This window comes from Beta vulgaris, chromosome 9 (genome assembly GCF_026745355.1).
Source record: "Beta vulgaris subsp. vulgaris cultivar EL10 chromosome 9, EL10.2, whole genome shotgun sequence".
NCBI classification, from domain to species: Eukaryota; Viridiplantae; Streptophyta; class Magnoliopsida; order Caryophyllales; family Amaranthaceae; genus Beta; species Beta vulgaris.
In genome coordinates this window covers 47069143-47097125 of record NC_079210.1, presented here as the reverse complement: position 1 = coordinate 47097125, position 27983 = coordinate 47069143, and the positions used below count along the sequence as shown (strand labels likewise).

At 36.3% G+C, this 27983-nt stretch overlaps 5 protein-coding genes and 1 non-coding gene across 9 annotated transcripts; 4 read left to right on the top strand and 2 right to left on the bottom strand.

The window, feature by feature from the left end:
• The first annotated feature begins 261 nt into the window (after positions 1–261).
• Positions 262–4146, top strand: LOC104884740 (NADP-dependent D-sorbitol-6-phosphate dehydrogenase). The gene is made up of 6 exons (XM_010669428.4): positions 262–437; positions 1521–1615; positions 1729–1846; positions 2315–2447; positions 3084–3303; positions 3658–4146. Exons 1-6 carry the CDS (start codon positions 305–307, stop codon positions 3886–3888), a joined length of 930 nt encoding a protein of 309 aa, XP_010667730.1. The 5' UTR covers positions 262–304; the 3' UTR covers positions 3889–4146.
• Positions 4147–4657: 511 nt separating this feature from the next.
• Positions 4658–8781, bottom strand: LOC104884739 (polyprenol reductase 2). Of its 2 annotated transcripts, none has more exons than XM_010669427.4 (6): positions 8360–8781; positions 6304–6643; positions 5394–5628; positions 5194–5292; positions 5006–5077; positions 4658–4927 (listed from the first exon to the last, which is right to left on the bottom strand). In XM_010669427.4, exons 1-6 carry the CDS (start codon positions 8484–8486, stop codon positions 4823–4825), a joined length of 978 nt encoding a protein of 325 aa, XP_010667729.1. In that variant the 5' UTR covers positions 8487–8781; the 3' UTR covers positions 4658–4822. The 2 variants fall into 2 exon arrangements, with proteins under 2 accessions (XP_010667729.1, XP_010667728.1); XM_010669426.4 differs by having other exon boundaries at positions 6304–6653; positions 8360–8773.
• A 1328-nt stretch (positions 8782–10109) lies between these two features.
• On the top strand, positions 10110–13627 carry LOC104884738 (protein BASIC PENTACYSTEINE4). Of its 3 annotated transcripts, XM_048636517.2 has the most exons (4): positions 10126–10237; positions 11845–12121; positions 12304–12457; positions 12579–13627. In XM_048636517.2, exons 3-4 carry the CDS (start codon positions 12392–12394, stop codon positions 13383–13385), a joined length of 873 nt encoding a protein of 290 aa, XP_048492474.1. In that variant the 5' UTR covers positions 10126–10237; positions 11845–12121; positions 12304–12391; the 3' UTR covers positions 13386–13627. The 3 variants fall into 3 exon arrangements, with proteins under 3 accessions (XP_010667727.1, XP_048492474.1, XP_048492473.1); XM_010669425.4 differs by lacking the exon at positions 11845–12121 and having other exon boundaries at positions 10110–10237; XM_048636516.2 differs by lacking the exon at positions 10126–10237 and having other exon boundaries at positions 10281–12121.
• Positions 13628–18344: 4717 nt separating this feature from the next.
• Positions 18345–18731, top strand: LOC104884746 (VQ motif-containing protein 10-like). Its single transcript, XM_010669434.2, has one exon. The coding sequence runs from the start codon at positions 18345–18347 to the stop codon at positions 18729–18731; it is 387 nt and encodes a 128-aa protein (XP_010667736.1).
• A 2049-nt stretch (positions 18732–20780) lies between these two features.
• Positions 20781–21152, top strand: LOC104884745 (VQ motif-containing protein 10-like). The gene has a single exon (XM_010669433.2). It carries the CDS (start codon positions 20781–20783, stop codon positions 21150–21152), a length of 372 nt encoding a protein of 123 aa, XP_010667735.2.
• A 5166-nt stretch (positions 21153–26318) lies between these two features.
• LOC125493873 (small nucleolar RNA R71) lies at positions 26319–26424 on the bottom strand. The gene has a single exon (XR_007270200.2). It is a non-coding gene; the product is annotated as a small nucleolar RNA R71 (small nucleolar RNA).
• Between the last annotated feature and the right edge of the window lie 1559 nt (positions 26425–27983).

Below are 27983 nucleotides of genomic sequence, written 5' to 3'. Positions count from 1 at the left end.
CCTCCTTACTTTCCCTTTCATTTTCCTTTCATTTCATCATTTTTTTTACATCGAACCAAACAACGGAAAACTAATTTTGGAATTGTGTTTTCCATTGTAAATTGTTTTCCATGAAAATCATTTTACACTGAAAATATTTTACGCCCTACCAAACGGAGCCTTGGAGTATGTCTTATCAAAAAAAAAAAAAAAAATTGGGAAACGACACCGTAGCAAATTACGTGCTTCACCTTCTTCTACTGTTCTCACCGCTGAAAATCTTGTTTATCAATACCACTGAGAAAGAGAAGAGAAGAGAGAGAAAATGGCGATAACACTGAACAATGGATTCAAAATGCCGATTATTGGGCTTGGAGTTTGGCGTATGGAAAAGAACGACATCAAAGATCTCATCATTAACTCCATTAAAATTGGATATCGTCACTTTGATTGTGCTGGTATTTTCTTTTTCTTTTTTTACTAGTTTCTTCGTTAGAAGTCTTTTTTGATGCACTTCTTATTCAGTAGAAAAATACACAGATTAAAATTTCTACTTTCTTCGAGTAATTTTTTTCTTAAATTTTTGTATGGTGGGTTCTTTAGATTTTGTGTACAAGTACACTGTGGACTCTGGTATAAATAACAATAATAATAATATTTTATGGGTGTCATTTTTAAGCGTGTTTATAGTTGATTTATTGTTGTTTGAGCTTTTGCAAGTTTTGATAATCATACAGATTGGTGCTAGATTATAGTGAAATTAGTTGCATTTGAAAGATAACTTATAATCATGAAGCTAATCTTTTGAGTTGATGTCTATTTACCAGGGGTTTTGTTGGGTTGAAATTTAGATTTTAGAATATTGAGAACTAATGTTTTGGATGCAATATCTCAAGTGCCTTTGTTGAAGCATTGCAGTATCCTTAGATTGGCTTCGTCGACTTAAGTGAGGGCGAGCTCGACGATTAGCCAAGCTAAGGAGTAAGGACAATTATACTTGAACATCTTATCAAATAGAATTCGACGGGTTATGCCAATGAGTATCAATATAGTATAGGATAGTCAAGAGGATTTCAACATATTGGCAAAAAGTTGGAAGTAGGAATGTTATAATCTGAGAGCATGTGTTTTGGTGGAACTCGTTACTCAAGCTTTAGTTGAGTTATGAGCTGGGTTAAGCTCGAAATCATTGAGCTCGGTTTTAAGTTCTGTCATTCTGTGCCTAATCGGGCTACTCTAAGCTTGAGCTTGCTCATCTCATGATATTATTATTCAGGTGTTGAGATCCTTTTCAATAGGTACATACAGGTTTTGTTGTTATTGCTGCATGATTTATGATTCCATATGGTTTATCACTTCTTTTCTTAATTATCCTAGAATAAATATACACTGATTGGAATTTAGGATTAGTTTGCCTTGTAACTATCTTCTATGCAGGAGCTTTGGATCGATTAACAGAGAACTTTTGTGTTCATTACCATGCAGTATCCTAGATTTTTTTCATTGGATTATGTTATGTAACGGGGTATGGTTGCTTGCAGCTGATTACCAGAATGAAGCTGAGGTTGGGGAGGCACTTGCTGAAGCATTTCAGACTGGGCTTGTTAAGAGGGAGGATCTCTTCATAACAACTAAGGTCAGTATGTTTGCTATGGATGAAAAAAGGTCAAACTTTCTACATGTGGAGATATCTTGATCTTCGGATGATAATTAATGCTCATGTATTTTATCATAAAATCTTGATTGCAGTTATGGAACTCAGACCATGGACATGTACTTGAAGCCTGTAAAGACAGTCTAAAGAAACTTCGACTTGATTATTTGGATCTGTACTTGGTTCACTTTCCTGTAGCCATAAAGCATACTGGTAAAATTGAAATTCTTAACTCTTGAATTATGAATTTTCAATTTGATTAAATTGCTATAGTAGGGTTAACTGACGGCTGACAGTAGGATTGTAAAAAGGCTTTTGTGTGGTGTTTTGAGATGGACGGGAGCAGTATTAACAGTCGTAACTCTTATACTATAAGATTGCTTAGACTTGTATAATTTTAGTCTAGCAAATGATATAAAATTGTCAAGAACCGTGCATGTCTAGTATGAAACATCAATAATTTGTCCAAATTTAGATAATGATCTTTGAGCCAGAATTTGTTGTGAAGTTGTGTTTAAAGTGTAGTGCATTTTGAAGCTTTAGCCAACCTCAAGTTCAGTAAATTTTGTTAATGAAACATCCTTCACTTAGCTTTTTCAGAGGGGTCATTTGAGTTAACTTATCAACTCTTATTATTGGTGATGCAAAGCTTATATTTTTTCCTATGCAATGATCTCACAGGAGTTGGTACTACAGCGAGTACGCTGGATAAAGATGGTATGCTGGAAATTGACACAACCATATCCTTGGAGACCACCTGGCATGCGATGGAAGAACTTGTTTCTATGGGTTTAGTTCGCAGCATTGGTATAAGGTAACTTAGATGAAGCTATTCAAATCTTAGTGGTCGTTTAGTTGAACGTAGGAAATTGCTCTTACCTAGAAATTGCAATCCCAAAGATGTGAATTTTTTGTTGGTTGATGGTAGGACACTAGGATGTAGACACTAGCACTTCCCTGAGGAGTATTTACTTAATGAGGGGGGACTAAGTAAGCTACTTCATTTGTGGGAAGTACGTGCTCTTGCCAACTAGACAACATAACAATTTTCCACTTCCCTTGTTTTTTCAATGTCAACCAAACAACCCCGTTAGTGTAAACACGTCTGATGTGGGAAGTGTGTTCTGCTGACTACTTTAGGAGAGCAATAATCCTCACCCTCCACACACACACACACACACACACACACACACACACACACACACACACACCCGGGGATTGTGATTTACTTCGTGGTGCCAATTCTATGTCCATATGCTTGCTTTTTCCGATAAACTGAAAAGAGATGAAGTCCATGATGCTTTAGATCTTCTGCCATTGAACTTTGGTGTTCACTGCTTAATGAAGCTTCGAGTGTGAACACTATTTGTCAAGGTTACATTCATCCTCTAGTGCTAATTTATAGCATTCTGATTAACATTAAACTAATTACTAAACAAATTACGTGCAGCAACTATGATGTCTTTCTGACAAGAGATTGCTTAGCATATTCCAAAATCAAGCCTGCTGTGAACCAGATTGAAACACATCCTTATTTCCAACGTGATTCACTAGTGAAATTCTGTCAGAAGTACGGGATCTGTGTTACTGCCCATACTCCTCTAGGAGGTGCTGCTGCTAATACTGAATGGTTTGGGACAGTATCTTGCTTGGATGATACAGTTCTTCAGGTAATTGTTTCCATCTTTTCTTTATGTAAATATTGATCTAATCTACTAGCATCAAGCAGAACCGAAACCTATGCCTAATTCTATTCATTGTTGGGCAAAATTATCACCCTTAACTTCCGGTTTTTTCCCAAAATAACGCAGAATGATTGAGAATTCCCAAATAACCTTGAGCTTTTAAGACCACGCCCAAACTAACCTTATTTATCACTATATTACATTTCCATTTTATGCAAAATATCAAAAACATCACTGATAATTGACATTCAAGACAATTTAGAATCAAGTCCAAACCGTGCTTCATTAACAAAATTACAATTTTGTCTACTGTTCATCTGCTCCTGTTCCTATGATCAGGGTCTTGCAGCGAAACACAAAAAGACTGCGGCACAGATTGCTCTGCGATGGGGGATTCAGCGCAATACAGTTGTCATACCAAAGTCGTCCAAGTTAGATAGATTGAAGGAGAACTTCCACATTTTTGATTTCGAACTGACTGAAGAAGACATGGAACAGATTAAAAGCATAGATCGCAAGTACCGGACCAATCAACCAGCCAAGTTTTGGGGAATAGATTTGTATGCTTGAAAGCTCAATCAAGGATAAGAATTTAGGACCTCTGCTTAAAGATGAATTTAAAACAAGATTTTCTACTGCTTCAGTGCCTGGATGCATAATTGCATATGTATCTTAAAAACTTAGAGCTTGACACTCATCTGATTCTGTAGAACTGAGTGTATCTTAGCGCAGTATGCTTTTGGCCTGCAGGACTTTAAGACTTCAATTTATGGTACCAAAACTGTAATATGTTCGCGTTATATTATACTCCCATTCATGCTCTAATAACTCTATGCTTTACAATGCACATGTTCAATCATCAATATCTTTAGCTATATACTTTAGATGTTATATAGAGAAAGTGGGAGAGTTTTTAATAGAACAATAACATGTTGATGTTTTAAACTATAATAAGATCCAGGGTTTCAATACGTCAACAAAAGTTCATTCAAAATTTACAACCTTTAACCTTAAAAAAGAGGTGGAACAACTATCAGAGAGCAGCAATAATACTTCTCCATGAGTAAGTAATGACTTATGAATTCACTAGTGGAATGGTGTAAGGGGTAATATTCCAGACTTCAACATCTCATATTTCTTAGAATCGAGAATTCACACTTAAGAGAATGTTTAAGAATTTTGATTCCCAATCTGGAATCGAGTTGGTTTGGTATATTTAATTCAAATTCGAACAGAGTAGTTTCTATTGATTGTATAAGAACAAAAGACTACTTGTTTACGTTTTGATAGGTAAGGTATATTAAGTTCATTGTGAACTGCAGGCCAAAATGCATACAAAGAAGTTCATAAACTGTGAGCATATTTCTATACACTATTTCTCTTAAAATGAGAGTTACAACCTGATTTCATAAACATTCTTCAGTAGTTTATCAGCACAAATGTAACATTATGTACTGCCTTCGTGGCTCATATGGATCAAAAAACAAATGTAACATTATGATTGTCAATAAACAAAGGGTATAATAGCATAGCGATTGTTTGGGTAGTTGTCAAATTTTTGCCGATACCACCTGTGCGTCTCTGCTGCTGCAAATACAAGATTGACCACCTGCAACAAACCATTATAGAATAGCAGTTAGCATCCAATTGCTTTTCCAAGTACACTTAGCTAAGAAAAGAAGATTACCACAAATGCAAATATTAACCACAGTGTCAGATCTAGGCCTCCGCTAGCAACCACAAGCCCGGCATATATAACCTTCATGGTTAATAATCAACAATCATAACCACGGAGAAAACATTGAAATATAAACCTTATCTTAAGTGACTATTTTTAAGGAAGGGCGGGGGTCAATGGGGGAGAAGGAGCATTACAATCTCAGCAAGATAATGTGGACAAGAAACAATCTCGAACCAGTCACCATGAGGGATTCGGTAATCATTAGCTTGTTCCTTCACTTCCCGCAAATTTCCCTAATTCAGTATTATTGTAGCGCTGTAAGTAATTTGTTCACAAATAACAAGATCTCTACTTCAAGTCAACTGAAATATTGATTGCAAGGAGTTATACTCACAAGAATGGCATGACAGCGACGCTGATGAAGCCAACCAAAGAAAAAAATGACTGCTCCTATCCATTGGAGCCAACCAAGCTTCAGAAGAGGACTGAGATATTCCAACCAATGAAATTCAAGAGGCGGCATGTGATTCTTTCCATTCACAATGAATTCAGAAACTCTGTTTGCTACAAAGGAATACGCCTCTGGTGCACAATTGCAGGAAAGGGACAGTGGTGCTGCCGTGTAGAAGCTAAAGTTACAAGATACAAACATACAAGGGAAAAGCCAAAAAGTGAGAAGAAATTGACATGCAATAGAAAGTACTCGAAAACATATTTCAATTTTTGCTTCATAAAAAGTGATCAGCATAACAATCATTGCAAAGACTTTTGTGTCTGAATCCTGAAATGAAAAATAAAGATGTGCAACGATGTCCTACAAGAAGTCATAGCATGCTCGATGCCATAATAATCCTATATTAGCCAGAGCGAACTCCCCATCTAGCAAGCAACTCAAGCCTCATATACAACTCAGACGGTGTCCTTAAACCTGTTAAGTGTATAATAGTAGTTAAGTCATCACTGAACAAAGGTGAATAATCCAGCTTCTATAGTCGAACCAAAGAGTGAATTTGGAACATTTTGAAGGGAATGAAAGTGTGCATGAAAATTTTAAAACAAAAAAAAGGAGCAAAAAAATCATCATTTACAAGGGGATATCACAGTATCTTTTTCATTTGTTTCTTTATGTACCCTTATCAGGCATAGAGACACAATTGCAATCAGACATATTTGCTAGGGACAAATTCATTATTTATAAGGGCTAAAAGATTTTAGATCAACATATATCTCAGTAAACATACATAGTATTAATAGTAATAGTAACTCATATCGGGGAAATTGGGAAGCAAAAAAAAGTATCTTACAAGAAACCCGTCAAATATCCCAAGATATGCATACGAGCTGTACCACTGTAATTAAATACGCGTAGTGACTCGTATAGGCGAAGAAATACTTGAGCTTCCATCAATAAAAGAAGAAAGACTGATCGCCAAACGCTGAAGTTGTGCTCCAATGCAGTTGAATGTGCTTTATGAATGGATAAAATATGTGAGCCTCCAGTCAAGTAACTGGCAACACTAGAGTGGGATGTTGACTCAGAAACCAATGTTCCGATTTTATGTGCATATGCCCAAGTAGTGAGAAGCAATAATGAGGTCCATACCACAGCCAACACATAAAAATGAGAGAAGAATCTCTGGGGAACTGTGAGTTTCTACAATCAACAGAATGGTGCATGTCAGCAAGATGATATTTTCCTTGAAAAAAATGGATCAATTTATAAGTATATATGATTTTCCAGAGAAGAGGAGGCATATCAAGTCAAGACCAGGAGCAACAAATTCTATAGAGGACTCGTGCATGAAATAGAAATAGTTAAGCCAATCCCTGTGATAAAAGTATATAACATGTTGCTGCATCTAATTATGCTTGCTAAAATGGCAGACATATTTGCTTATCAGAAATTTGGAAGCTTAAGTCTATATCATCCAGCACAAGCCTCATGCCAAGATCAAGTTAATATGATTCAATGCTCTACCATTCAACTTATGAGTCTAACTGAGATAAGGTCCACTATTAACTACAGGAGTTATCAAATCGAGCTCCAAAGGTGATAATCCCATCCAAGAAATGCAGCTTGTTCTCCAAGAATATGATTAACGCACAAAAGGACATGATCTTCTTCCTTATTCACCTGGAATTTTCCATATTTCATCAGCTCACCATATCCGTCACTGATCCTATGTCATTTACATTTTCCTCAACAATAACACTTTATTTGGATAGGATTATCGGAGGGAAACGAATGGGAGGGATAGAAGAGGAAGGCAAGGGGGAAGATAGAGCTCCAATTTCCTCTAAATCTCTCCCATTTGGGAGAGTTGATGTTTATTAAAGGAGGGAAAAATGGATCATTCCCTTTCCCTCCCCTTCCTTCCCCCAAACCCTTATACAAACAAGGGAACTTGTTCCCCTCCCTTCCCTTTCTCTTCATTTCCTCCCATCCAAACAACGTGTAAGTGTTCCACTTAGCAGCTCTCAAACTCAAAACCTATCATCAATTTTGTTTTTTCAACAATATAGGGGAAAAAAAGGTCAGCAACTTAACTTCCTCCCTAATTCAAGGTCCAAATACTGGCTTAACAAATTTGCATATGATCAAACTCCTCTGCATCTAGTCATCAAGATCAAGGTAATCAAAAGAGACTTTTTAAGCCAACTTAAAAACAAAAACACTCAATTAGTATCAAATTAAACTTCGCGTGCCTTCTCTTCACCATATTTTGCTAAACTTATCTAAAATTTGAACTTAATGAAACTCATCTGAACTTATTTTTCTTGAATGATCTTTTTACTAAAACAAAGTTAAAATAACACACCATAACTCCATAAGTGGTCATTTGGTTAGATGCAGCACTTTGTACTTCCCAAGAAGTTGCAATGCCCGTTAAAATATATTTCTTAGGAAGTGCCAAAATTTGTATGGTCTCCAACATAGAAAGGTGTACATTGAAGTTCCACTTACTTAAGGGACTAGTAAACAAAATCAACTTTCTTATTTGATGGGAATAGAACTTTCAATGCTATACTGATATAATGCATCTTACTAACAACGAGTCAACAACTAAAGCAAATAAAATCCAAATAAAGACCCCCACAAACAAAATTTCCTCGATAGTATACCAAAAAACTATCACATGTAAAAATTTAACAACTTCAAGCACTACCATACATAGAAATGCCAAATCTCGAATGGTTTATACATGAAAAACGCATACAATATAAAAATGTTGTATTTTAAGTTTATAAGTGTTGTATAATTATTGCAATTTTCAAATGTATAAACTTTATAAAACCCAGATTGAAAATGTATCATAACATTCATATAAAAGAAAAATAGAGAGAAGAGAGAAGAATTACACTGAAACGAGACGAAGACTGCAAGATCTTGCCACGACCAGCAAAAACAAGAAGAGTGTGATGGAAAGAATTGAGATATGAAGATGGGAAAGAAGCGATTAATATGGGTAGAATTGCAGCTACCCATGTCACTCTCAGTAATCTTTCAATCTCCATTTTTACCATCAATCTCTCTATTTACCGAAAAACCCAAAAATTAAAAACCCACCTAATGATTTGCTCTAAAAAGTACCAGTGGACCAAAAAAGACCCCAAGTTGTTAATTTTATTTTTTAAGATACTAGCAAGAGGAAACGAGAATTGAGAACTGAGAAGGGGAGGCAAAAATGCAATTTTGATATTCGAGCACTTGTTTGTGGGATGGGAAGGATTCAAACTAGGGGTGATTAGGGTTGGGTCGGGCTTTTAGTGTCCCATTTTGAGCTAAAGCCATTGATTTATGCCGGGTCATGTGGGTTTTTCGGGTTATTTTTGACCGGTAAAAATAGCCAAGTTTTCATATTTAAGTCGTTCGTGGCCCAGGTTTTTGCTCCCAATAATCGGGCGCACCGCACTACCACGTGTTTAAATGTGGTGCCCAAAACTCGCCCATTTTCGAGAGAGGTTCATGTTAATTACCTCTAAGTCGAAGGGATAAGAAAAAAACTTTGGCGATCCACCAAGTAATCTACCTAATAAAAATAGACATTAATATTAAGTGAAGTCCAATTCAGCAAAATTATTATTTTTTTAATTGTTATTTTTAGTGAGCAAGGGATAATGATACAAGGGCCTTGTTGCAATTTAAGGCTTTCTTTTTACTATAACTTTTTCCAAAAATAGTTAAGAAAAAAAATTCCTCCCTCACAAGGCCCTTAGCAGGAGCAAATTGATTAGGTAGGAATTGAATCTAGAGTTTACTATGAGAGCTAGAAAAATTTATCATTAGAGTCAACTCCAAATTTTTTTACTACAACTTATAGGACTCCAATGAGTAAATAATAAATGCTTAAAAAATAGTTTTGATATATACGGTATAGGTTTTGGTACAGGGGGTAAATTGAACGTTATTGGTTTTTCCCAAAAAAAAAAGGTCCAAAATATTTATTATGTTTCAAAATCCTGGAACGTTTTGATATTTACACTATTCACTCACTTCTGTTTGACCATAATTTGTAAAAATTAATGGAAGGAAAAATTTAATTATATGGATCTTGTTAGATTCATCTCGACCTATACTTTCAAGTTTCAAAATATCAACTTTGTAAAAATTTTACTTATAAGAAATTAAATATATTAATGATTAAAGTTATGTGTTGGCAAGTGTAAAAGACAAACGATGTAAATATAAAAACCAGAGATGGTATTCTTTAAGATAATTTTCACTAAGATTCATAAATAATATTATAACATTAAGTAAGGATTAACATTAAATTTAGAAAAAAGAATTTCAAATTATTTAGTCAACTACTCGACCTAATGAACAGACAAAGAAAACACAATGAACAAAAAAATATCTGCGATAAACAAACTAAAAAACATAAAGATATAGGTTAATAAAGGAGAATCGTTGAGATCGATGTTCGTTGGAAGATAGTTGATGTATATTAATTTCCATTAGAGAACATTGATATATATTAGTTTCACACGTTTTATGTTTTTTGGACTGTGTTTTTGCCCACGAGTCCACCATCTATCAATTGCTATAGTGGACTCGAGATTGATTTTTTCACCTTAATAAAATGCCACTTTTCTTGTCACAAAAAAAAAAAAAAAAAAAAAGTAACGAAATTTCTCTCTTGTTCTCTCAGCCCAAAGGCTTGAACTGCTAGTCTGCTATATTTGTGAAGTTCTCAGATGGAATAATTAGGCCGATCATACCATCTTAATCAATTTTTGGTTAGTCTCTTCTCTTCTCTTCTCTTCTCTACCATTACTTTTTCACTGAATCTTCTGTCCACTGTATAATATCGCTTTCTTTCCACCTTTTTATTGAATGATTATGTATGTCCTTTTCAATCTCTACTTTTTGCTTTGCATGTGTTTTTTCACATTTTCAGATTTTTTACACTACTTTCCTTTTTAGCACTAAGTTGACACTGATACCCTTTACATGACCCAGATTTTAGTTTATGATTTTGTTTGTCCAAAAACTGTAATTTTGAGGGTTTTGTGGTTTCATCTTTGATTAATTACTACAAGCTGTAATGCAATGTGGGTTTGATAAAAGGATGTGGATTATATGAACAAAAGAGGGTGTTTTTTTGCTTGTTAATTTGATGTTATAGCCTATACTACATAGGACATTTGTTTCTATTTAGTGTAAGATTATTAAAGGAGTAATTTTTCATGTGAAAACTGGGTTAATTTCTTCTCTCTATGTGTATGAGGGTAATTGTAAGTTTAACCCTTGATTTTCTATAATTCATTGCGTGAAAGGTTAACAGCGTTTGATGTACTACTCAGCCTTCGCGTCTGTGGTCTTGTTGATTAGAGTTGAGAATGGAAATTACAAATTTGAGACAAGTAGAGTGCCTGTGTTTTCTCTCTTAGTTGGAATTGTATGTCTTTGACTGGTTTCTTTAGTGTTTCCTAGGATATTTAGGGGCATTTTCTTGAGCTGATTGTCGCTTATCTAAACTTATTGGCCATGAACTTAACTGTTTTGAACTTATTCAAACTTTTTAGAACTTATGGTCGTTTTGAATTGAACTTGGGTAGCTGTAATTGGCCTCAAATTGAACTTATTTGCCTTGAACTTAACTTGCGGGAACTTATTATTTCTCAAATAAGTGGTACTATGGCGAGGAGAGCATAGCCTTAGGGATATTGTTGGGCATTGATCGCAAACACGTTGTTTTCCTGGAGTTGAGTTTGAATTGACATGTTTCTTTAATATGACTGCAAGCTTCAATACTTCATCTTGCTTCTGGTAGCTTATATTCTTTTAGAGACACATACCTGATTTCTTGAGTCTCACAAGGACGCGTAACAGTTTCTGATAACTGCGCCTTTGTGCTAAAGTTATTTTATCTGGTCTTCCTCTGAGCTGTTTTGGTTTCTAGCTATGTGTAATGAGACTTATGTGTAGCTTAATGTATCTATTCATAAACTGACATGCTTTCTTTAAGCCGGGTTATTACAGTGATGGTTTCCGCTGTTAAAGTTCCCTAGAATCTTTCGTAGCCAATCGTGTAAAGTCACTGTTACAATGGTCTGAAACTTAGTTACAGAAGGCTGATATTAGTTTAGAAGAATGAGTTGTTTTTTTGAGGGGAGAAGAATGAGTTGTTAGTGGAACATTGTTTTTAACATGTAGGGTCAAGTTGTTTGTAACGTTATTTTCTGGAAACTGCGGTCCTTGCTTGTGTACCTTTAGACAAAAAAAAAATCGTTATGCAAAGTCAGCAATCAGCATGAGCTCTGTATCTTACCATGAAGCCATATTTGTTGCCTTATTCTTCCTCCTTGTCTCAAAATTATACGACATTTATTGCTTGTGCCAGCAAAGTCTAGGGATCAAGGTTGACATAAGGGACTCAAGATTCTGCGTTCATTTTATCACCGCCTTTGTATTTCGGAGTCTACAGTAGATTGGAGCTAAAGTTCTGCATGGTGACAATCCATAATATTGTTGCCTCATGATTTGCTTTACCAAAAACTCAGCTAAGAGAGCTGTAAGGTGCTTATCAGATGAGCATGAGCTGTTAAACTGATGAAGCACGAGTGAACGACCTTTATCACTTCAGTAAAGAATGGCATGCCTTATAGAAGCATGATTGAGTAAGATGTGCGTAGATAAATAATGCTTGCACACCTAACTGTGGAAATTAAATTATTGATTCCTCACCATAAGGGTTTAACTTTTTTAGGCTATTCAGCATAATTTGTGGTGCTCTTTTTTCGTGTACTAATAATATTGTATTTGAAGCTAAGTCACCTTTTACTGTGTGTGTTTTTCTTAGATATATGTATACCAGTAACCTGCAATTTCAGTTTAGTTTCTTGCTCGAAACAAACTCTACTTCTGGTTAGGATCAACTTTGATACGCTATGGATGTTGGGGGGCATCGAGGAGGTGCAAGGCATAAGTGTGATAATATCAGGGAGAGTTGTCCGGTAAGAAATTATAATGTAGATAGCGTGAGATTTCTCTTGTTTATAAATCTTCCCTCCTTGATACAGGAGTTGAATGAATTAAAATTATGCAAAATGATGTTGCTATCGTGTTTTGTTCTAGTGGAATATGGTGGCGTACCAGCATCAGGCCAAGGAGCAGAATGCTTTGCATATGAACAGAAAGCTTTTGAACATCATAGCTGAGAGAGATGATGCAATTGAAGAAATGAACAGAGCTTTGCATGAAAAAAGAAGGGCCTTGGAAGAGCGAGAAACAGCAATTTCACAGAGAAATTTGGCTATCAAAGAACGTGATGATGCTGTAATGGAAAGAGATAATGTTTTGAATGCCCTTCAAAATTCTATGAAGCAACAACCCTTAAGTTGTGGAGTTCAACATGGAACCAATAGGCTGGCTGATCAATCTTATGTCACGCATGAAATGCATTTTCTTGATGCTTTTTGTAGAACTGCAGTTGCTTCTGGATGTAACAAGTCACCACAGCCAAAGAAGATGAAAGAGAGCAAGGGATGTGCATCGAAGTCAAGGAGAGAGAAACAGACTTCTGATCACTTGAAGGTGAGGAACAACTTATATGGTGAAAGTTTGGGCTTAAACCGAGTTGATTATGATGACTCTATTATGCCAGCTCCTGGTTGCTCATGTACTGGAATTTTCCGGCAGTGTTACAAATGGGGGACCGGGGGTTGGCAGTCATCTTGTTGCACGACCACCATATCGGTTTATCCTCTCCCACCTGCTCCAAACAAGCGTTATGCTCGTCTGGGTGGTCGGAAAATGAGCGGAAGTGTGTTCTCTAAGTTGCTGAGTCGGCTGGCATTGGAAGGTTTTGATTTCTCTATTCCTGTGGATATGAAGGACCACTGGTCAAAACATGGTACCAATCGCTACATAACAATCAAGTAGAGATATATATATGTCTGATCACAGTATGAGATAGACAGTATTTAAGTAATTTACTTGAGTAGGATCCATCTTCTTCGCAGAGGCTCGAGGCTCTCCTTTTGTTTGCTCTGCTGACTGCTCCTATTTTTGTAACCAAAATGTTAGGGAGGTACCTCATGTACAAATGTACAGATCAGTGCAGTGGTCTTTTGACTCTTTTCTGCTGTAACTTGATGATATTAATTGACTGCGTTTGGCCTTTTGATGTGGGAGTTTTGCGGGCTAATGAAAATATACTGAGTGGATGATGGTACGATCTCACCAAGTAAGTTTTCTTTGTTTTAAAAGTTTTTAACTTCTTTGTGCATAGCAAGCTTTGAGTTTATGAACAGATGCATATTGTCACATGATGTTGGTAGGAAATTAATTGTGGACTTGTCATTACATACTTACATATACTTGTAATTGTTTTTACTCCATTTGTTTTATAAGATATGATCGTTTCAATGTTTTGCAATTTTTGTCTATATAATTTTTATGATATCTTAATCAAACATGCATATTGTTTTTCGGACGAGATCATATGCCTCATATAATGTCTTACTTGTGTTTCACTACCTTTTAACCTTGCTATGTCGTCAATATATAATCACAAGTACCTTAAATAATATAATGAGATATCTTAAAAATGCGAGATAAGATGTAATGTGGGACATAAGATCCATAGCTCTTTTTTCTTCGCAATTGATAATCTTTAGTATTCAAAAATTATTAAAAGACACGGTCTAATTTCAATATAAAAGTAGACCTAATCACTAAATGGATTAAACTAGTTACCAAAAGAAATTAATCTAGTCACTATTGGGCTAATTCTCTTTCTAATATTGAGTTTATCATTGACTAATTTTAATTAAAAGTAGGCGGTCTTTTACAAGACAAACTCTTTAGAGTACTATGTTTGGTCATTATCATCAAGCTATAATTTGCAAACATATATAGTTGAGAAAGTAGCTGAAGTGAATTAACTTGTCGCATCAAGATTATGTTTCCTCTAATAAAGAGCTTATATATAAGTGCCTAAAGAAGGAAGTATTAGACATTTAATACTTTTTGCCTCATGATTTTGTCATAAATTTAACTACTACTGTTATTGGAAGACAAATGCCAATGGATTTCCTTACAAGGTTAGATAAAAATGATATTTTGTTTATTTTTGAATGTATAGTATTGTTTTCTTACTGGCATAAAATTTATTCCGCTCAGAGGGAAAGGTGGTAGTTTAGTGGAGTACCATCCCGAATTCCAGGGCCCCAAGGTTCGAATCCTCGATTCCTTATCCCAACAAATATGTTGGAGCATTCACTTGTGGTTGCAATGGATCTTTAGGCCTGTTATCTTGTAGGATGTTTAGAATTGTACACAACCTCTGAGCTGGTATGTCTTGCAAACTAGCGGGAATTACGAATTAGTCTTATTTCACTCTTATTACTCCTCACAATGCTTGGATGGACCACAACTCACCGTAGCTCACAGCCTCACATTCATTTAGTTTGGATTTTTGGACCATGGCGTTGATATTTTAACAGGCAAGCCCACTATATGGTCTCTGTCATTGGTTCCTTTGTTCCTTGTAGCTCGATCAACTTTATAACATCCAAACCTCTCAGGTTGTGTCTCGAAACTCCAAGGCCTGTTCTTGTCCATATATTATTAAAACTCTCATTGATGACATCCGGTCGTTGTTGAATAATGTTTGGTTCATTCACCACAATCTTTAAGAAACCAACAAATTAGCAAACTAGCTATCTCTTAAATAAAGGTTACACCATTTCTATTGCCAAGATTGACATTGTTGATCCTACCTTAGATCATTTCACTCTTCTCAATTGATTTTTTAAGGTTATTTCCTTAAAAGAAGTGCCCTAACCTTTTATTCTTGCACGGTTGTACCATGTGAAAAGATAGAAAACATAATATAAAATTAAAACAAAAGATAAAACCTAAATATGAGATTGCATTCTCATGAAATATTTGTATATTTAATATTATTGTTTTCTCAACGACATGACTAATTTATTTTAATGATATCGCATGTGTTGAGTTTATTGTGATAGTCCGGTGGTCAAATAGCGTTTGTTCTGACATATTATAGTAAACTAAATAATGCTGACCAAATATAAATATTGAAAATTGGAATGCTATTGTTAAGTTCAGTTAGTCATAGTTAACTAGATGTTAGTTGAATCCTACATAGTAGGATTACTTCGTTGTTGAAATAATGACAATATATATGGAGTTTGTTTTGGCTCTATATTCGTACGGTCGTACCTTTCAAGCCTTTGTGCAACTTGTTGCTAGGAAAAGCCGAAAAGGCTGGCTTTTTCAACGTTTCTTCTACTTGTTAGAAACTGACCAACAAAGCAGTTATCTCGTCAATCATGAACACCTTAGTTTTGCATGATTTTCTTATGTTGGTCAACTCCAACTTCATCTCTTTACTAGCTTATTTCATGATAAATCAGACCCGCACAAACGTACGTGCGCAATAATTGATAGCCTGCCACCAATTCATATATATATATATATATCTCATCTCCTCAAACTTGGTAACCAAAGAAAAAACAACAACAATAAAGATTAGTTTTACAAAGAAATTAAAGACAAACAAGCTAAGAGACAATTATTAATACAATACAATATGGATGAAAACGGTAACAATGTCAAGCCTACAAAGGTGACGTTTATTGGAACCCGTAATGTTATAGTTGAAGCTAAGGACTTCAAGGCTATGGTGCAAAGCTTAACGGGAAAGAACTCTTCTGTTGTATGGGTTAAAGGGCCTTCTTACGCTTTTTCTGTAAGTGGGAAGAAACGTAAGGTAGATCCAGGGCTAGAGCTGCAACCACAACGACAACCTGGTGATGGCGGCGTTAGCCATAGAGGGAATGATTTTGTTGATTGTAGCGGCGACATTGATGGTGGCTTCACTTGCTTGTCGACGGATGATCTTGATGAAATGTTACGAGGATTGCCTCTCATGGAAGAGTTACATAATTGGGCTCATGAGTGATGTAAACACGTAGCTTCTACATGCATACATTGTCTTTATGCCAGATTTTGACCATATTGTTTTATTAATGTATGAAAAGAAATGTTATTATGTAAAATTTTGTAGTTGTCAAAATATATATTTATAAAATAAATATAGTTACTTCGTTCTACATTACTCTTTTATTAGATTTTTATATTCATTTGCTAGATCACATTATTCTTTACACTTCTATTTTTCGATATTAATCATTAATTATTGTTTAAATCTTTCTAATTTCCATTCTCTCCTCTAAAGAAAGTAATACTCCATTAACTCATATCACATCTAAAACTAATTGAATGATACATCCTACATACTTTAAAGGATGCAACATTTACATCGTCACCAATGTCCATCTATCAACCTTATCTAATATTAATTCTATCACAAATGTACAAGAAAAAAAATATATAGTAAAGTGGGGTCTTATTTAATTTGATTCGTCTCAATTCATACTTTCATAATATCAACTATTTAAATTTTTATTTATACAAAATTAAAGATTTTAAGGGTTAAAGTAGTGTATTAGATAGCGTGTACTAGGCAAATGTTACATTCTCTAAAAAGCGGAGGAAGTATAGCATTTGATAATGAAACAACTTATTATGTGATTGAACTAAGTTTCTTAATAAGTGTAATAAGGATTAAAGTGGCATGAAGGAAGCTAGTTTTAGATTATCTTCTAAAACTAAACTAGTGACTGAATGAATCGAGGAATGATCTTAATTGGTTCTATTCTCTGTAGTTGTTGTTTTGTTTGTTGTTTTTTGCTGTTTGTTGGGGTGTAATCAGTTTGTTGCTTGTTTAAGAGGGAGGGGTCCAGCCTAGTTGGTTATTTCCTCCTAAATGGGTTTTGGATGTAAATGAGTTTTGGTGTTAATACATTCTATCAATTACTTAGCAAAAAAAAAAAAAAAATTAGTGACTGACTTGAGCAATGCCGGCCTGAGTTGTTGTGTCCCAAACTTTTGTCAGGTGGTGCAAAATTGTTAAATTTTTTTTCATGTGATGAAGGTTAGAATTATTACGAATTTAAGATCAATTTAGATGTGTTGTTAATTTTAATTTGTGTAAAAAAAAGGAATCATAAGTCATTTAAATTTATTCACATCGTTCATTGAAAATGTTGCAACTTAATCACTTTATTATAATGAATGCCAATAATATCAATATTCTTTTCATAGGGTTTTAGAGAGGAGGGAATAGGACAAAATGTTCAGGTCACCGCAAAATAGGTTATCAATAGTCCAGAATCCAATATAAGGTAGTACTCCAGTTTGCAATAAAAAATATATATAAGGTAATTTACGACAACAAAAAATATTGAGTTGATATGACTAGATGAATTTTGACAAATTTTCCTTATAGTATTTAAAAGTTGAAAACTAAATTTTACATGCATTATTGCGTACATTTCTATACATCGCTACATAGACAAGTCAACTACTAACAAATATGGCAAATTGAAAAATATTGAGTTTGCCGTCGTATCATTAATAAGTTTGAGAGTTTGATACCACTTGCGCAAAATCGTATTCCTTGAAATTTCAATTTTGTTTAGAAGCTCTTGAACTTTCTTCAACTTGTAAGAAACTGACCAACAAGCGCATCACCTCGTCAATCATGAACACCTTAGTTTTTGCATGATTTTATGATGTTGGTCAACTCCAACTTCGTCTCTTTATCGGCGTGCGTGCGTACGTAGCTGATTTCATGTTAAGTCAGACCCGCACAAACGTACGTGCGCAATAATTGATAGCCGATCACCAATCCATATAAGTATATATTTCATCTCCTCAAACTTCGCAAAGAAAGCAAAAACCAACAACAATAAAAGATTAGATTTACAAAGACAAACAAGAGAACAATTACTAATACAATAATACAATATGGATGAAAAGGGTAACAATGTTAAGCCTACAAAGGTAACGTTTATTGGAACCCGTAATGTTATAGTTGAGGCTAAGGACTTCAAGTCTATGGTGCAAAGTTTAACAGGAAAGAACTCTTCTGTTGCATGGGTTGAAGGACCTTCTTACGCTTGTTCTCTAAGCGGGAACAAGCGTAAGGTAGATCCAGGGCTAGAGCTGCAACCACAACGACAACCTAGTGATGGCAGCGTTAACCATGTAAACAATGATTATGTTGATTGTAGTGGCGACGTTGATGGTGGCTTCACTTGCTTGTCGACGGCTGATCTTGATGAGATGTTACGAGGATTACCTCTCATGGAAGAGTTAAAAAATTGGGCTCAAAACGATGTAATAAACAACTAGCTACTACATGCATACGCTTATTCTTATGCTCCATTTCGCCGATATTATTCTTATATTAATAATGTATGAAAAGAAATCTTATTATGCAACATGCTGTATTTTCCTTAATGTATAGTTACTCCATTTTTACGTAAGTATTACGTTGAGTAAATTGATATTATTTACCAACTAATTAATTTGATTCTATTTGCTCGCTGTTATGTAAGGAAAAACATAGTGTATCAAGTGGGATCTTGTTAGCTAAATTTGTCTCAATATATACTTTTAAAATATATATCAACATTTTATATCTTTATTTGTGCGCAATTTAATATATATGAATGATAGATAAGCACATTGAATTACGTAAAAAGTAAATGTAACACTTATAGAAATGGAAGAATAATTATTTATAAACAATTACATATCCTTTGTTCTACATTACTAGCTCTTTAAACATATATATTCATTTGCTCGACCATATACTTTTATTTTTGAATATTACTCACTAGCTATTATTTATACTTTTTTACTCTTCCATCACCTCTCCTTTATATAAAGTAATACTTAAGTAACTCATATCACATCTAAATTTTGAACAATATAACATTTAATAATTAACCAGCAACTTATCATCTAAGTTTTAAATGTAATAAGGAATTGAGTGGGTTGGAGGCCAGGGAGCAACTTTTACATTATTATTTTTCTAAAAGTGAACTAGCGAGTAACTTGATCAAGCAATACCTTGATTGAGGTGCCCACTCCCAGACCAACTTTTATCAATTGGTAAGAAATTGTTGTGTTTTCAGGTGAAGGTGATAATTTTTATGATCGATCTATATGTGTTATCAATTTGGTGTTAAAACAAAAGAATTATAAGTCATTTATTCATATTGTGCATCGAAAATGTTGTAATAATCACTCTATTATAATTTAGGCCAATATATCACTATTTTTTTTTAGGGTCTTAGAGATGAGGGAATAAGACAAAACAGGAAAAATTATCGTCATGTGCAAGTCACATAAGAGTCAACACTGGAAAATAGGTTAACCATCCAAAATCCAATATAAAGTAGTGGGCTATATAAATAAATAAAAATACTATATAAGGTAGTTTCTTATAAAAAAAATTATAGTAGTTTTTTTACAAAATAATGATATACATTTTGACAAATTTGCTTATAGTATTTAATAGTTGAAAACTAAACTTTATATGCAAAATTGGTCGATAATAAATTATAGCGTTGGTGCATCCAACATCATTAAATTTGACTAGTAGCCAAAACACCATGAACTACTGGTCTGGGTGCAGTTAATGTCATATATGACGCTGAAGCTCACTTTTCTCGACATATGTTGATGTAACCGAGGCTTATAATCAATGAAAAAATAGGATAAATGAAAGGAAAAGGAAAAAAAAAATAGAAAAGGAAAATTAAGATGGATTCTCCGCCGTCAACAAGAAATAATAGCTCCGGCGTCTTTAAGACACTAACGGCACCCAATCCAATAGTTTTATGTATTCTGTCTATTAATCAAAGTTGGTTGTGTTGGATGCAATCGCGTCATAGTTTGTGGTGTTTAGTGCAACCACGCCATAGTGTGTGATGTTGACGTCAATTTTGCCAAGTTTATATGCATTAACGTTTCTATGCATCACAACATATATATTTTTGCAAAATGAAAACGATTGAGTTTAATTTGTCATCTCATCATTAATAAGTTTGAGAGTTTCACACCACTTGCGCAATATCGTAATATTCCTTGAAATTTCAGTTTTATTTAGAAGCTCTTCCAACTTGCTAGAGCGGGTGCTAAGAAGTTGACCCATAAAGGACTGTTTTTCGTAAATCATTGACTATTTCGTCTTCATTAATTACTAATTTTGGTCAATAAAGTAGCATCTTCAACATCTTCTCTCATTTTAAGCCCCAAGTTATGAAAACCCCAGCTCCTCAAAATTATATTGGTATAGCAAATATCTAGTCGTATACTCAACAAAAAAAGACTTCAAAATTACAAAAGAAGCTAATCAAGCATTCGTATACCACATAATAGAAAATTTGTGTTATGGATAATAGAGGTAAAGAAGTTGAGCCTATGAAGGTAACACTCATTCAAACTCGTCATGTCATAGTTGAGCCTAAACAGTTCAAAACTACGGTACAAAGCTTAACGGCAAAAAACACTTCACTTGCATGGATTGAAGATCCTTCTTACGCTTCGACGACGAAGCGTAAGCCACGTTCTACTCCGAGGAGTGATGTTCTACGACTTGAAAGTTGTGGTGGTGTTAGTGATGGAGGCAATCATGTTGTTTGTAGTAGCCGCGTGGTTGATGGTATTGGTGGCCATGGCTTATCTACGGTTGATTTTGATGAAATGTTGCATGGTCGTCTACCGTTCATGGAAAATTCAGAAAATTGGTTATGGAATATGTAAACAAGTAATTTTTTCTATATATACTCCCTTTGTTTTTTAAGAATCTTTCACGCCTCCATTTTTGTGTTGTTTAAGATTTCTCCTTGTGTAATATGCTTTACTAGTACTATCTAATTTTGGTTAAAACCGTCTTTTTCTCTATTGCCGTCATAATATTGTCAAGAAAATGAGGTTATATGATGACTTAGGTTCGTCGATCCCAAGTCATTTTGTTGTTGTTGTTGTTGTATTGCCCCTCTTTACTGACCAAATTGGATCACTTTAAATCCTGAACTTCTATACATCGCCCAACATTTACTTAAAATCACCTAAAAATAGTTGTAATTACCTTTATAACCTCTCTCTCTTTCTTCCTTAGATCATCACCACCCACCACTACCACCACCACCCACCTCCTAACAGACTGCCGCAACCACCACTCCACCTCCGATCCTGCCACGACATACCCTTAACTCTGAGTTCTCTCTCTCTCCTTCTCGAGCCCTTAACCCCTGACTTCTCTCTCTCCTTCATCGCCGGCCACTCCTACTGTGCGCTGTACTCGGAATTTCGACAGCCTCGTAGGTCCACCACTCCCGACGACCTGAGACCAAGACCGACTCCGTTGACCCACAAACGATTTCTGCGAAATTTTTTTAGGCTTGGGCGAACGTCCGCGGTGGACGTTCGCCCCATGGCCGGAACGTCCAGGCCAAACGCCTCGTCCATGGGGCGAACGTCCACCGCGGACGTTCGCCCAAGCCTAAAAATTTTTCGCAGAAATCGTTTGTGGGTGATGGTGGTGGTTGGCGGAAGTAGGTGACGGCGGTAGAGGGACACAGGTGACGGCGGTGGAGGGTCACAGGTGACAGTGGAAAGGTAGGGGTGGTGGTGGGGGTGGTGGGGGTGGTTGGTGGTGTGTAAAAGAGGAAAGGGTAAAATTGTCCTAAAAAATAGATTTGTGGCGATTTTAAGTAATTTTGGAGCGATAATTAACAAACCCCCTTGAAATCAGGGGGAAATACGAAGTTGCACATAAATTTTCCTTCTTGCCCATTGACAAAAGAATACAAAGTAGAGGCAAAACGTACTTACCAAGTTACCAATTATAAGCAACTTGTTATAGTCTTATAGACGACTGATTCAAAGCTCTATAAATATGCCTTAAACACATAATCATGTCTTCTATTTTAGTATGCATGATGAAATAAATCGTCGTAATAATTGGTAAGGTCCAATGGAAGAGTGATCTCAAAAACTAAGTCCAAATGGTTTTAAGAATATGAAGTCTATTTAATTATTCCAAGCTCAGTTTTAAGAGCCCAATTAATTCTTTATGATAATTAATTTTTCGGCCCACTTTCATTCTCAATTAATTATTCTTGATAATTAATTGTATTTTTTAATAAATATTAATTATTCTTGATAATCAATACTTCCTCCGTATCAAATTAAATGCAACAATTTCTAAAAATGGATGTTTCAAATTAAATGCAACAATTTCCTTCTTTTTATTTTTGGTAAAGATTTAGGGTGTGAAATTACACACATATACCCATACTAAAACTTATCAAATCCCCCTTAATATTACCTAACCAACATTAATCTACAAAAACTTCACCCTCCTATCTCTCCAATACCCACCTTGACCAACATTAACCACCCCCATTCCACCAAACCACCACCTACTGTCACTAGCACCATCCTACCACCACCTCGTTTCACCGACACCACCTCACACAACCACCAGCCAGCCCATCGCAACAACCACAAAACACGACCACCACCACCATCCCATTCCATCGTATGTGACTACCAAACCACCTCACACGACCACCAGCCAACCGACCACCACCAACCCACCGCAACAACCACAAAGCCACTGAACACGACCACCACCACCAGTGGCGTATCCAGAAATTACGGGATGGGGGTACAAATAAGATAAAATCAAATAAAACAAAGTACAATGCTAGAGTTAATCTATGACTAAAAATTCAACTTCTGTGATTTTCCTCCACCACACTTCAAAAAAAAAAACGTTCTAAACTTTTATTTTTCATCTTCCAAATCTAGTATAAAGTAAACACAATATTAGATATTAATTCCAAAGTCCTTAATTTCAAATTACATTCCACAAGACATAACATCTCATTCCGAATTCAACTAAGTTCGCTTCACAACCTCTATTTCAAAATCACTATTTATAATCTCCAACTTTAATTCAAGAAATCTCAATTTTCATATTTCATAACTACACAACATCTAATTTCCCTTTCATAATTTCTGATATTAATTCAAAATATCAACTCACATCTGATTTTAATTTCAGAACTTCCATTCACACTCCAAGTTCCATTAATTAAATTTGAAAGTCTATAAATTAACGGAAAAAAAATTCGGGAAAATATACCTAGAATTGATGAACTTGTGGTTCTGGCCTTATATGTGGTTCGTTCCGGGCATTCGGAAGACCGCCGTGCTCCTCCTCGGGGATCCGGCTGGCGGCAGTGCGTCCGGCAAACATAAAAAAAAGAAATAAAGAATTTGTTAAATTAGAGGAAATCACTCCTTAAAAAGAAGGCTAAGATAACATATTTTCATAATGCCAATGCAAGAAAACCAGTGCAAGAAAAAAAGAACGTTAGAAAGAAGCCCAGAGGAGAGAGAGAGTAGAGGAGAAACTGAGAAACAAAGGGACGCGTTGTCACCTCAAACGACGGATACAGTAACTTTTTTTTTTCCTTTTAGCTTTTATTTTTCTTTAATTTGTTTTTTTGGTGAATGGGGGTACAGCTGTACCCACTGTACCCCCTGTAAATCCGCCCCTGACCACCACTGATAAGTGCGTTTCTAACGCACTTTATGACCTTCTTTTGGCTTGTTTTAGCTCCCTTTTCCTCCTTTTCTTCCTTCTTTCTCCTCACTTTTCCCTTCTATTTCATTCACGTGATCATACTTGGTCATAGTGACATTTTGCTAGATTTTCGATCTATTTCGATCGAATTTCTAGCACATATGCTTTCACCATGTTTGTTCGTGTTTCTATTGCAGGTATTGCCCTCTTCGGGGTCGAGAAATGCGAGACATGGCATAAGGGATTGAGCTAGAGGCTGAAAGGTAGCCTGAGGTGCGCTTGGTATGCCCCGCACACGATGGTGCGCCCGCACAAGCCACTGGTGCGCCCGCACCATCGACCAATTCTGGAGCACAAAACAGACTACATTGGTGCGCCCGCACCTTCATTGTGCGCCGCACCTTCATCTGGTGCGCCCGCACCTTCATCTGGTGCGCCCGCACCTTCATCTGGTGCGCCCGCACCTTTGACGAAGAGAGTCCACCCTGAGGCAGAAGACTCAGGTGCGCCCGCACCTGAGCAAGGTGCGCCCGCACCTCCTTTTGGTGCGCCCGCACCTCACGATCCGGAAAAAAACAATCGATCATTAAACCCTCTTTTCGAGAGGAGTTGGGGATTACGCTTTATTCTATCTTTCACACAACTTTTTAGGGTTTTGTATTAGAGAGAAAACACTTGAGTTTTCATTGGTAATTGAGATTAGAGATCATAGTTTTGTGATTCGATTTACATTCAAGGTACTTTTTATTCAATTCAATTCAAAGTTTTAGTTTTTATTTCATTCTTTGGTGTTGTTTATGTTCTCATATTATTTAAGATCTTCATTTCTAGTTTAATAATTGCGATTTCTATTAGTTTAATCATTTCTTAATCATGTTTAACTTAGATTAGTCATAGATTCATTGTTTAATTGCTTTAACTCCATGATTAGTGAGTAGTTTCATAATCTAGGGTTAGGGTGAAAGTATGAATTAGGGTTTAAATATGATGTTGATGTGATTGTGATTATTTAGAGAAAATTATGCATTGATCTTGGTGTTTTGAGACCTTAGGATAGATATTGATCACATCTATACTTTGGTATTTTGATTTCAAACGTTCTTAAACCGGATTTTGAACTCTTTTATCATCCCCAAGAATCAACTTAATTTCTATACCAAGATATTGGATGGAAATTAAGGGGATCCTTCATTAGGGTTTTCCAAACTTATCTGAATCCTTAATCAATTAACTAAAGACCATTCGAGAGAGGATTTAGTTGATTGATTGATGATTACTCTTGAGGACCATTCGAGAGAGGACTCAAGTAATTTAGAGGGAAACTAAACCTTGCATAATCGTCTTGTTGCTTCGCAATCGCATTAACAATCATCATCCGTTCTTATTCATACTAGTAACCTTAACTCTAGTGTCTTTTATTTGATATTTAAACTCGTGATATTGTTGTTCTAGTGTAGATAGTCTTAATTTTACCAAACATCTTTCAAACCCCAAATACCTTTCAATTAGGTAGTCTAGACTAGATAGACTCTAATCAATCCCATTTTCCCTGTGGATCGACCCTTGACTTGCCCTTACTATTCCTTAGTATTGCTTGTTAGGATTAAAATATTGTTTGGAAAGCGGTTCTTAGTGCCTTAACGACACACTAAAAACCTCTTATCAAAATGGCGCCGTTGCCGGGGAATCTGTGCTATTGATTGAAGTATATTTTAGTTTAGTTTGCTTAGTTGATTTTTCTTTTATTTTCTTTTTAACTGTGGTTGTTATTTGCTAATCCTCTGCTTAGCTTTGTTGTGTTACATGAGAAGAAGAACTCACGGTTCACCCACATTGCCTCTAGATCTTGAAATCGACCGTACGTTGCGAAAGCTTCGGAAGAATTTGGGAAATCTGACTTTGGGTTCCGAGCCTTCTTCACCAATCTCAAGTACATCAAGTGAAGTTGAATAGAAATGGGTGAAGAAAATCCACAACTGTTTAGGGATTTCGGAAATCCGGGTTCCTATGTTCTTCAAGGTGGAATTCGACTCCCTACCACCACTACAAATTTCAGCATTCACCCTCAGTATACTCGGATGGTGAAAGCAGAGCAGTTTTGTGGGGGTCAGATGAAGATCCTCTAGACCATCTCGACAGGTCTCGAGATCTGTGCCATGATAACAACTAATGATGTCTCTCCTGACTACATCAAGATGCACCTGTTCCGGTCCTCTCTTACCGGAAAAGCAAAGTCATGGCTCAAGAGCTTGCCTGCTAATTCCCTCACTACATGGGAAGAAGTCACGATGGCATTCTTGAAGAAATACTTCCCGGAGTGGAAGACTGCGGACATAAGGAGGAAGATCTCCTCATTTGAGCAAGAGAACGATGAGACACTTGCCGAAGCTTGGGAGCGGTTCAAGGAGATGATCCGTTCAGCCCACACCATGAGTTCAACAAGAATCTACTCATGCGATTCTTCTATGATGGTCTTGATCCGATTTCACGGGCCAACTTGATGCTGGAGCGGGAGGTCAACTATCTAAGATCCCGCAAGAACAACTTGAGTCCACAATTGAGGAGGTGATCAAGAACTACTCATGGGGTGGAAGACGAAGAGGTGCTCAACCTAAGAAGAGCGGAAAGTTTGAAATTGACCCCATGGATCAAATTCAAGCTAAGATGGACCAACTCGATAAGAAGCTCTCCAAGATCAATCTTGCATCGTCTACTCCTTCACAGGTAAACTCTTTTTCTTGTGATATTTGTGGTGGTACTAACCATGATACTTCTTATTGTGGAGGTACCCATTCGGAGCATGTGGCGGCAATAATTCAAGAGGAGATGGATATCAAGGAATCAAGGGTATAGGAACAATCAACAAGGAGGTTGGAGACAACCTCAACAAAACTACACCCAAGGATTCAACCAACCTCAACAAGGATGGAATCAACCTCAACAAGGGTACAACCAAGCTCACAACCAAGGGTTTGCGCAAGGGTATAACCAAAACCAAAACTATAACCAAGGTGGTTCCTCCTCACAAGGGTCCAACACATACCAAGCTCCACATCAAAGGACCAACAACCCAAAACCTCCCTCCAACTTCCTTTCCCCAAACAAAATCCCGAACCTACACCATCTTCCGATCCACCTCTCTCCAAATTCTCCAACAACTCCAATCCATGAACCAAATTCTCCAAAACCATGAGCAAAGGTTTCAAGAGCTACAAGCCCACAACAAAATGCTTGAAACCCAAATTGCCCAAGTAGCTGAAAAGAATCCCTCCACCCCCACAAATCAACTTCCAGGCCAACCCATTCCTAACCCCAACCTCCATCAAGCCAAAGCCATTCATTTGAGGTCGGGAACAAGTTATGCGGGTCCTAAGATGCCGAATGGGGAGTTAGAGCAGGATGGAGAAGCTGAGGTTGTTGAGAAGGAGGTGGAGCTGAGGAAACTGAGAAAGAGGACGTTGAGGAAAGATGAGTCACATGTTCAAGTTGGTGACAAAAACACATTGCCATCACCTCCACCAACCAAATCCTATGTGCCTCCGGTTCCCTATCCTCAAGGTTGGTAGAGAGAAAGTTGAGTGACAAGTTCACTAAATTTCGAATGTGATGAAGAGCCTGCAAATCAACATTCCATTCCTTGAGGCTATGTCTCAAATGCCAGCTTATGCTAATTCTTGAAAGAGATCCTCTCCAATAAGCGAAAACTTGAAGATGAGCTTATCTCCCTACCTTACCAAGTGAGTGCTCTTGTGCAACGAACTATGCCCAAGAAGCAAAGAGATCCCGGGAGTTTCACCTTGCCAGTGAAGATAGGTGACTTAGAACCTAAGGGTGCACTGGCCGATCTGGGACCAGTGTCAATTTGAACCCCTTTCTATTGCAAAGCACCTGAAATTTCCTCTTCATCCTACGCGCAAAACGATTCAATTGGCGACCGCACTGTGAGAGTCCCTTGTGGTGAGTTGGAGGATATACCGATTCAAGTTGGGCATGTG